At 40.0% G+C, this 11,752-nt stretch overlaps 2 protein-coding genes across 4 annotated transcripts in view; one reads left to right on the top strand and one right to left on the bottom strand.

Annotated features, from left to right (window-relative positions):
- The window catches only part of LOC139548220 (zinc finger protein 850-like), a 132,805-nt gene extending 130,575 nt beyond the window's left edge, over window positions 1-2,230 (bottom strand). For both annotated transcript variants that reach the window (XM_071357754.1, XM_071357761.1), the window contains exon 1: window positions 1,554-2,230. In XM_071357754.1, coding sequence (XP_071213855.1) covers window positions 1,554-1,953 — 400 coding nt within the window. In that variant the 5' untranslated portion in view covers window positions 1,954-2,230. The remainder of the gene's footprint in view (window positions 1-1,553) is intronic.
- Window positions 1-11,752, top strand: part of LOC139548169 (zinc finger protein 135-like) — a 263,034-nt gene that overhangs the window by 71,960 nt on the left and 179,322 nt on the right. The gene's annotated exons all lie outside the window — the stretch shown is intronic.

Consider the following 11,752-nt stretch of genomic DNA (forward strand, 5'->3'; position numbering starts at 1 on the left):
TTTTCGCTAAGTCGAAACAGCACCCCCTGTAGTTCCAAGAAGTTAATTATTTGATCTGAATGCTTAAAGCATCAGACAAATTCAGTACGTATATTTGATTTTGTAAAAACACATGGGGCGATTGGTAGAAAGAACAGATGACTCTTGGTTGACCAAGATGTATTTTAGTTGGGGACAGCACTGGAACATGATTTTGGGGCTCCCAGGTGGCGCAGCGGACACTGCATCTCAGTGCTTGAGGCGTATTACATGTTATAATATAATATATATAATTTAATATATATTATATATATTACATGTATTACACCGAGTGTAATGTAAACACACGAGCAGCGCAGTGGTCTAAGGTACGGCATCTCAGTGCTAGAGGCGTCACTACAGACCCTGGATCAAATCCAGGCTGTATCATAACAGGCCGTGATTGGGAGTCCCATAGGGCGGCACACAATTGGCCCAGCATCGTCCGGGTTAGGCAGTCATTGTAAATAAGAATTTGTTCTTAACTGACATGCCTAGTTAAATAAAGGTTACATTTAAATAAATAAATAGTGTTTCATGACAAACCATTTTTTACAAATCCGTCAAGGCACCAACTTTGAGAAGGGTTTAAAACAAAGGTTTCAAACCAATTCATTAATGTAATTGCATCTAGGTATGTCTTGCCTTTAATGTAAGGGCATGAAAAAAATAATTGGCTGAATATTATACAATGACTTATCAACAGCTCTAATAATTTGCCTCCACAGGAAATCTTCACTGGCAATTCTAGAATATACTATATATCCTAGAAACCTGGTTAAACTATCACTATGACATCATGGATGAATTCTAGAATATACTATATATCCTAGAAACCTGGTTAAACTATCATTATGACGTCATGGATGAATTCTAGAATATACTATAATAGCCTAGAAACCTGGTTAAATTATCATTATGACATCATGGATGGCCAGTCCTTGTATTCATAGTGTAGTGAATTCAGGGGGTCGCCCTGAGCTGAACTCAAACCTGGGTCCAGCGACTGTCAAGCCAACACCTTATAACTGTTATGCCAAGATGTCTGAACTTCTTGACGAGGTCGCTAGGTTTTGGGTTACGGTTGCTACAATAGCTTTCTCAATGAATTTGAGAGTGGTTACATTTCTCCAGCCCCATCCCTCATCCGTTTACCAGTCTTTCCACCACTGTTTTGGTAATAAGATGATGCTGGGCCTGGAGACATTTAACTACTCTCAAATTCATAGACAGACCTATGGATGCAAGGACTGACCATCCAAGAAATCAACATTATAGTTTTAACCATGTTGAGGCTGTTGATTTACATTGTTTCTAAACATTGGAGTAAAAAAAGCTTATTTGGGGTTCTGATGGGGTACAACAGTTTAACGAAGTTCATGAGGCATGGGTTATATTCTTCAAGAATCAATGGCTATAAATAAATAATTTAAAAGTCAAAATATGGATGTAGCAATTGCAGATTTCCCCTTTAACACCAAACATCAGTTCAACAACTGCAGAGTTTGTACCTCTGTATTTAAGACAGTACTTACCAGTGGTAATCACGGCCCGGTTTCTCAAAACCATCTTATGGCTAAGTTCATCTTTAGAACCACTGGATGCCTTAAATTGCGTTTGGGAAATCGGGACCAGATATCCAGTTTCCTCCTCCTCTTCTTCCGATGAGAACGTAATCTCCCCCTCCTCCGCTTTCACTTCAAAAACTGAATCCTCCTCATCTTTTACTGTAACACCCTCCTCCTCTTTCACTCTGAACGCCTCTTCTTTCACTGTAACGTCTTTCTCTTCTTCTTTCACGGTAACAGCCTCACCCTCTACTTGTTTTTGTATTGTAACAACCTTCTCTTCCTCCTCCTCTTTGATGAGAGCTTCTTTCTCCGTCCAGCAGACTGTCTCTTCTTCAGCAGGAAGAGAGTAATTTAGTGAACTCATGGTCGGAGATGTTAGCTAGCTAGGCTAATGCTAACTTAACCAGCCCGCCCGCTGAATAATAACAACACCGTAAATATGAAATTAAATAGGATAACTAACTAACTAGACGACAGACGAGGGTTTAAAATACAGTGGCTAATCTACACTAAAGCGTCTTCAGAGCTTTATTGGTTCGTCTATTTTGTCGAGCAAGCTACCGAGGTGGCTGAATAACTGTTGCTGCTGCTGAAAGAAGCGTTCCGTCCACTAGATTATACGTCACACTAACAGCATTGCGTTCCGTCCACTAGATTATACGTCAAACTAACAGCATTGCCTTATAATCGCACACCGCCATCTGTTGACTGGAGTGGGTAACGCTCAGTCTGAACCTCTGACTGCGATGGAGATGTGCGACTTGAAGACAATGACGCTAGTGTGACGTAAATTATATATTATAATGTTCAGACAAAAAGTTCGTGTAGGAAGCATGAGTTTTTACTCACCAGTGTAACAATACAGTGTGGTTAAAGACTTAGTAACTTAGTTGTGTTCACGATCTGGTTCCCTATAAGCACAACCAGTTATGTTTTTGAATTATCACATATGTATTAATTTATTTCGGGATTCTGGGTAATCCACAGCAGATTTATGGAGAATTGCTGTGGGTGAGTTCAAAATTGAGTGGTCCTGGGATAGAAATATATAAAGTTGACATTACATCATAAAATCCACCTTTTAAATCATACATTAGCAATTTATCTTTTAGTAACTACTGTTGTTGGTTTGGTGTCAGGTAAGCCTCTCTTTATATGTTATTTGCCGAATCTCAGTTTTCCATGTGGGTTTTATGCTAAAGTTCCCTCTTTCAAGTTGGTATCTAACTGGAAAATGCATCTTCTTTAGGAGTGCTATTTTTACCCTGTCGACTACTGATCGTTCATCCACACTGTGTGTCTCATCAATGCAGGTCATTTATGACAAATGTATAAAGTATATGTTTTATAAACTCATGAACACCAGACAGTTTATTTGGCCGGTTTTGTTAGTTTAGGTGTATTATACTTCCTCGCCACCAGAGGGGGACATTGAGTCATTTTCCAGGTTAATTTGATATATTTTGATACTAAAATGGATGACAGTTTATTCTGATGTAGTGAATATGAGACACATGGAAACAATGTATTTATTTTATTATAGTAAATTAGGAATTAGTAAGAATTGTTAAATCCACTATACGATCACAATGACTTTGATAGACATTTCAATAGTTTTTTTGTTAGTATATTATAGGGCAGATTAATATAGAATTGCTGTGGGAGTGCTATTTATATCCCGTCACTACTGATCATTCATCCATACTGTGTGTGTCCCATCATTGCAGCTTTGGAAATAAATGAACTATCCATCCATTGCTCCTTCCTGTGTTGACTCACTGACTTGAGGGACCAGGAAGGTCACACTAGCTCGATAGGTTGATATCTAGCTCAAGCTTCACCTCATGCTTTTCATTAACTGTGTAGTTGTGTTATCTAGTGGGAACCCGTTAGCACGGTGGGCTCTGGTGCGTTCTTGAAAAGTTCTTCAACTTTTTGATGGGGATGTTACGTTTGATACCGGAGGTACGAGGCCTTGAAAGCATTAAACTTCAAAGCAGTGTGCTGATGCCTGTATCACTTTATCAGCAGCACGTGATCAATGACGTCTGGAGATTAATTTCATCGAACAACCACCTGATTGGTTTGGTATTGGGCTGGTTCGACACTGCAGGCGACTGACTGATCTACAAATCACCTTACATCATAAATAACTACATTATTATTTATAAATCAGTCAGCCAGTCACCATTTACCCACAATGCAGCATGGATTTGATGCTCTCAAACACAGCCAGTGGTTTAGTAAATGACATAAAGGCTATGCTGCTACGGTGTGGGACGTCATCTATAATAATGACATAAAGGCTATGCTGCTACGGTGTGGGACGTCATCTATAATAATGACATAAAGGCTATGCTGCTACGGTGTGGGACGTCATCTATAATAATGACATAAAGGCTATGCTGCTACGGTGTGGGATGTCATCTATAATAATGACATAAAGGCTATGCTGCTACGGTGTGGGATGTCATCCATAATAATGACATAAAGGCTATACTGCTACGGTGTGGGATTCATCTATAATAATGACATAAAGGCTATGCTGCTACGGTGTGGGATTCATCTATAATAATGACATAAAGGCTATACTGCTACGGTGTGGGATGTCATCTATAATAATGACATAAAGGCTATGCTGCTATGGTGTGGGACGTCATCTATAATAATGACATAAAGGCTATGCTGCTACGGTGTGTGGGACGTCATCTATAATAATGACATAAAGGCTATGCTGCTACGGTGTGGGATGTCATCTATAATAATGACATTAAGGCTATGCTGCTACGGTGTGGGATGTCATCTATAATAATGACATAAAGGCTATGCTGCTACGGTGTGGGATGTCATCTATAATAATGACATAAAGGCTATGCTGCTACGGTGTGGAATATCATCTATAATAATGACATAAAGGCTATACTGCTACGGTGTGGGATGTCATCTATAATAATGACATAAAGGCTATGCTGCTACGGTGTGGGATGTCATCTATAATAATGACATAAAGGCTATGCTGCTACGGTGTGGGATGTCATCTATAATAATGACATAAAGGCTATGCTGCTACGGTGTGGGATGTCATCTATAATAATGACATAAAGGCTATGCTGCTACGGTGTGGGATGTCATCTATAATAATGACATTAAGGCTATGCTGCTACGGTGTGGGATGTCATCTATAATAATGACATAAAGGCTATGCTGCTACGGTGTGGGACGTCATCTATAATAATGACATTAAGGCTATGCTGCTACGGTGTGGGATGTCATCTATAATAATGACATAAAGGCTATGCTGCTACGGTGTGGGATGTCTTCTATAATAATGACATAAAGGCTATGCTGCTACGTGCTACGGTGTGGGACGTCATCTATAATAATGACATAAAGGCTATGCTGCTAAGGTGTGGGATGTCATCTATAATAATGACATAAAGGCTATGCTGCTACGGTGTGGGATGTCATCTATAATAATGACATAAAGGCTATGCTGCTAAGGTGTGGGATGTCATCTATAATAATGACATAAAGGCTATGCTGCTACGGTGTGGGATGTCATCTATAATAATGACATAAAGGCTATGCTGCTACGGTGTGGGATGTCATCTATAATAATGACATAAAGGCTATGCTGCTACGGTGTGGGATATCATCTATAATAATGACATAAAGGCTATGCTGCTACGGTGTGGGATATCAACTATAATAATGACATAAAGGCTATGCTGCTACGGTGTGGGATGTCATCTATAATAATGACATAAAGGCTATGCTGCTACGGTGTGGGACGTCATCTATAATAATGACATAAAGGCTATGCTGCTACGGTGTGGGACGTCATCTATAATAATGACATAAAGGCTATGCTGCTACGGTGTGGGACGTCATCTATAATAATGACATAAAGGCTATGCTGCTACGGTGTGGGACGTCATCTATAATAATGACATAAAGGCTATGCTGCTACGGTGTGGGATATCATCTATAATAATGACATAAAGGCTATGCTGCTACGGTGTGGGATATCATCTATAATAATGACATAAAGGCTATGCTGCTACGGTGTGGGATGTCATCTATAATAATGACATAAAGGCTATGCTGCTACGGTGTGGGATGTCATCTATAATATTGACATAAAGGCTATGCTGCTACGGTGAGGGATGTCATCTATAATAATGACATAAAGGCTATGCTGCTATGCTGCTACTGTCACGTTCCTGACCTATTTCTGTTAGTTTGTTGTATGTGTTAGTTGGTCAGGACGTGAGTTTGGGTGGGCATTCTATTTTGTCTGTTTCTATGTTGGTTTAGGGCTGCCTGGTATGGCTCTTAATTAGAGGCAGGTGTTTGGCGTTCCTCTAATTGAGAGTCATATTTAGGTAGGTTGTTTCACAGTGTTCGTTGTGGGTGGTTGTCTCCTGTGTCAGTGTTTGTCGCACCATACGGGACTGTTCGGTTTGTTTGTACATCGTTCCTTTTGTGTAGTCTATTTTCCCTGTTCGTGCGTTCTTAGTGTTATATGTAAGTTCGTATAGTTCAGGTTTGTCTACAGTTGTTTTGTTATTTTGTTAATTATTTCAAGTGGTTTCGTTTCGTGTTTTTCCCGTCTTGATTTATTAAAATTATGTCATCACAACCCGCTGCGCCTTGGTTCAATCACTACTCCTCCTCTTCATTTGAAGAGGAGGAGGAACGCCGTTACAGCTACGGTGTGGGATGTCATCTATAATAATGACATAAAGGCTATGCTGCTACGGTGAGGGATGTCATCTATAATAATGACATAAAGGCTATGCTGCTACGGTGAGGGATGTCATCTATAATAATGACATAAAGACTATGCTGCTATGGTGTGGGATGTCATCTATAATAATGACATAAAGGCTATGCTGCTACGGTGTGGGATGTCATCTATAATAATGACATAAAGGCTATGCTGCTACGGTGTGGGATGTCATCTATAATATTGACATAAAGGCTATGCTGCTACGGTGTGGGATGTCATCTATAATAATGACATAAAGGCTATGCTGCTACGGTGTGGGATGTCATCTATAATAATGACATAAAGGCTATGCTGCTACGGTGTGGGATGTCATCTATAATAATGACATAAAGACTATGCTGCTATGGTGTGGGATGTCATCTATAATAATGACATAAAGGCTATGCTGCTACGGTGTGGGATGTCATCTATAATAATGACATAAAGGCTATGCTGCTACGGTGTGGGATGTCATCTATAATATTGACATAAAGGCTATGCTGCTACGGTGTGGGATGTCATCTATAATAATGACATAAAGGCTATGCTGCTACGGTGTGGGATGTCATCTATAATAATGACATAAAGGCTATGCTGCTACGGTGAGGGATGTCATCTATAATAATGACATAAAGGCTATGCTGCTATGCTGCTACGGTGTGGGATGTCATCTATAATAATGACATAAAGGCTATGCTGCTACGGTGTGGGATGTCATCTATAATAATGACATAAAGGCTATGCTGCTATGGTGTGGGACGTCATCTATAATAATGACATAAAGGCTATGCTGCTACGGTGTGGGATGTCATCTATAATAATGACATAAAGGCTATGCTGCTACGGTGTGGGATGTCATCTATAATAATGACATTAAGGCTATGCTGCTACGGTGTGGGATGTCATCTATAATAATGACATTAAGGCTATGCTGCTACGGTGTGGGATGTCATCTATAATAATGACATAAAGGCTATGCTGCTACGGTGTGGGATGTCATCTATAATAATGACATAAAGGCTATGCTGCTACGGTGTAGGATGTCATCTATAATAATGACATAAAGGCTATGCTGCTACGGTGTGGGATGTCATCTATAATAATGACATTAAGGCTATGCTGCTACGGTGTGGGATGTCATCTATAATAATGACATTAAGGCTATGCTGCTACGGTGTGGGATGTCATCTATAATAATGACATAAAGGCTATGCTGCTACGGTGAGGGATGTCATCTATAATAATGACATAAAGGCTATGCTGCTACGGTGTGGGATGTTATCTATAATAATGACATAAAGGCTATGCTGCTACGGTGTGGGATGTCATCTATAATAATGACATAAAGGCTATGCTGCTACGGTGTGGGATGTCATCTATAATAATGACATAAAGGCTATGCTGCTACGGTGTGGAATATCATCTATAATAATGACATAAAGGCTATACTGCTACGGTGTGGGATGTCATCTATAATAATGACATAAAGGCTATGCTGCTACGGTGTGGGATGTCATCTATAATAATGACATAAAGGCTATGCTGCTACGGTGTGGGATGTCATCTATAATAATGACATAAAGGCTATGCTGCTACGGTGTGGGATGTCATCTATAATAATGACATAAAGGCTATGCTGCTACGGTGTGGGATGTCATCTATAATAATGACATAAAGGCTATGCTGCTACGTGCTACGGTGTGGGATGTCATCTATAATAATGACATAAAGGCTATGCTGCTACGGTGTGGGACGTCATCTATAATAATGACATAAAGGCTATGCTGCTACGGTGTGGGATGTCATCTATAATAATGACATAAAGGCTATGCTGCTACGGTGTGGGATGTCATCTATAATAATGACATAAAGGCTATGCTGCTACGGTGTGGGATGTCATCTATAATAATGACATAAAGGCTATGCTGCTACGGTGTGGGATGTCATCTATAATAATGACATAAAGGCTATGCTGCTACGGTGTGGGATGTCATCTATAATAATGACATAAAGGCTATGCTACTACGGTGTGGGATGTCATCTATAATAATGACATAAAGGCTATGCTGCTACGGTGTGGGATGTCATCTATAATAATGACATAAAGGCTATGCTGCTACGATGTGGGATGTCATCTATAATAATGACATAAAGGCTATGCTGCTACGGTGTGGGATGTCATCTATAATAATGACATAAAGGCTATGCTGCTACGGTGTGTGGGATGTCATCTATAATAATGACATAAAGGCTATGCTGCTACAATGTGGGATGTCATCTATAATAATGACATAAAGGCTATGCTGCTACGGTGTGGGATGTCATCTATAATAATGACATAAAGGCTATGCTGCTACGGTGTGTGGGATGTCATCTATAATAATGACATAAAGGCTATGCTGCTACGGTGTGGGATGTCATCTATAATAATGACATAAAGGCTATGCTGCTACGGTGTGTGGGATGTCATCTATAATAATGACATAAAGGCTATGTTGCTACGGTGTGGGATGTCATCTATAATAATGACATAAAGGCTATGCTGCTACGGTGTGGGATATCATCTATAATAATGACATAAAGGCTATGCTGCTACGGTGTGGGATGTCATCTATAATAATGACATAAAGGCTATGCTGCTACGGTGTGGGATGTCATCTATAATAATGACATAAAGGCTATGCTGCTACGGTGTGGGACGTCATCTATAATAATGACATAAAGGCTATGCTGCTACGGTGTGGGATGTCATCTATAATAATGACATAAAGGCTATGCTGCTACGGTGTGGGACGTCATCTATAATAATGACATAAAGGCTATGCTGCTACGGTGTGGGATGTCATCTATAATAATGACATAAAGGCTATGCTGCTACGGTGTGGGACGTCATCTATAATAATGACATAAAGGCTATGCTGCTACGGTGTGGGATGTCATCTATAATAATGACATAAAGGCTATGCTGCTACGGTGTGGGATGTCATCTATAATAATGACATAAAGGCTATGCTGCTACGGTGTGGGATGTCATCTATAATAATGACATAAAGGCTATGCTGCTACGATGTGGGATGTCATCTATAATAATGACATAAAGGCTATGCTGCTACGGTGTGGGATGTCATCTATAATAATGACATAAAGGCTATGCTGCTACGGTGTGGGATGTCATCTATAATAATGACATAAAGGCTATGCTGCTACGGTGTGGGATGACATCTATAATAATGACATAAAGGCTATGCTGCTACGGTGTGTGGGATGTCATCTATAATAATGACATAAAGGCTATGTTGCTACGGTGTGGGATGTCATCTATAATAATGACATAAAGGCTATGCTGCTACGGTGTGGGATATCATCTATAATAATGACATAAAGGCTATGCTGCTACGGTGTGGGATGTCATCTATAATAATGACATAAAGGCTATGCTGCTACGGTGTGGGATGTCATCTATAATAATGACATAAAGGCTATGCTGCTACGGTGTGGGACGTCATCTATAATAATGACATAAAGGCTATGCTGCTATGGTGTGGGACGTCATCTATAATAATGACATAAAGGCTATGCTGCTACAGTGTGTGGGACGTCATCTATAATAATGACATAAAGGCTATGCTGCTACGGTGTGGGATGTCATCTATAATAATGACATAAAGGCTATGCTGCTACGGTGTGGGACGTCATCTATAATAATGACATAAAGGCTATGCTGCTACGGTGTGGGACGTCATCTATAATAATGACATAAAGGCTATGCTGCTACGGTGTGGGATGTCATCTATAATAATGACATAAAGGCTATGCTGCTACGGTGTGGGACGTCATCTATAATAATGACATAAAGGCTATGCTGCTACGGTGTGGGATGTCATCTATAATAATGACATAAAGGCTATGCTGCTACGGTGTGGGACGTCATCTATAATAATGACATAAAGGCTATGCTGCTACGGTGTGGGATGTCATCTATAATAATGACATAAAGGCTATGCACTACGGTGTGGGATGTCATCTATAATAATGACATAAAGGCTATGCTGCTACGGTGTGGGATGTCATCTATAATAATGACATAAAGGCTATGCTGCTACGGTGTGGGATGTCATCTATAATAATGACATAAAGGCTATGCTGCTACGGTGTGGGATGTCATCTATAATAATGACATAAAGGCTATGCTGCTACGGTGTGTGGGATGTCATCTATAATAATGACATAAAGGCTATGCTGCTACAATGTGGGATGTCATCTATAATAATGACATAAAGGCTATGCTGCTACGGTGTGGGATGTCATCTATAATAATGACATAAAGGCTATGCTGCTACGGTGTGTGGGATGTCATCTATAATAATGACATAAAGGCTATGCTGCTACGGTGTGGGATGTCATCTATAATAATGACATAAAGGCTATGCTGCTACGGTGTGGGACGTCATCTATAATAATGACATAAAGGCTATGCTGCTACGGTGTGGGATGTCATCTATAATAATGACATAAAGGCTATGCTGCTACGGTGTGGGACGTCATCTATAATAATGACATAAAGGCTATGCTGCTACGGTGTGGGATGTCATCTATAATAATGACATAAAGGCTATGCACTACGGTGTGGGATGTCATCTATAATAATGACATAAAGGCTATGCTGCTACGGTGTGGGATGTCATCTATAATAATGACATAAAGGCTATGCTGCTACGATGTGGGATGTCATCTATAATAATGACATAAAGGCTATGCTGCTACGGTGTGGGATGTCATCTATAATAATGACATAAAGGCTATGCTGCTACGGTGTGTGGGATGTCATCTATAATAATGACATAAAGGCTATGCTGCTACAATGTGGGATGTCATCTATAATAATGACATAAAGGCTATGCTGCTACGGTGTGGGATGTCATCTATAATAATGACATAAAGGCTATGCTGCTACGGTGTGTGGGATGTCATCTATAATAATGACATAAAGGCTATGCTGCTACGGTGTGGGATGTCATCTATAATAATGACATAAAGGCTATGCTGCTACGGTGTGTGGGATGTCATCTATAATAATGACATAAAGGCTATGTTGCTACGGTGTGGGATGTCATCTATAATAATGACATAAAGGCTATGCTGCTACGGTGTGGGACGTCATCTATAATAATGACATAAAGGCTATGCTGCTACGGTGTGGGATGTCATCTATAATAATGACATAAAGGCTATGCTGCTACGGTGTGGGACGTCATCTATAATAATGACATAAAGGCTATGCTGCTACGGTGTGGGATGTCATCTATAATAATGACATAAAGGCTATGCTGCTACGGTGTGGGATGTCATCTATAATAATGACATAAAGGCTATGCTGCTACGGTGTGGGATG

This window comes from Salvelinus alpinus, chromosome 2 (genome assembly GCF_045679555.1).
Source record: "Salvelinus alpinus chromosome 2, SLU_Salpinus.1, whole genome shotgun sequence".
NCBI classification, from domain to species: Eukaryota; Metazoa; Chordata; class Actinopteri; order Salmoniformes; family Salmonidae; genus Salvelinus; species Salvelinus alpinus.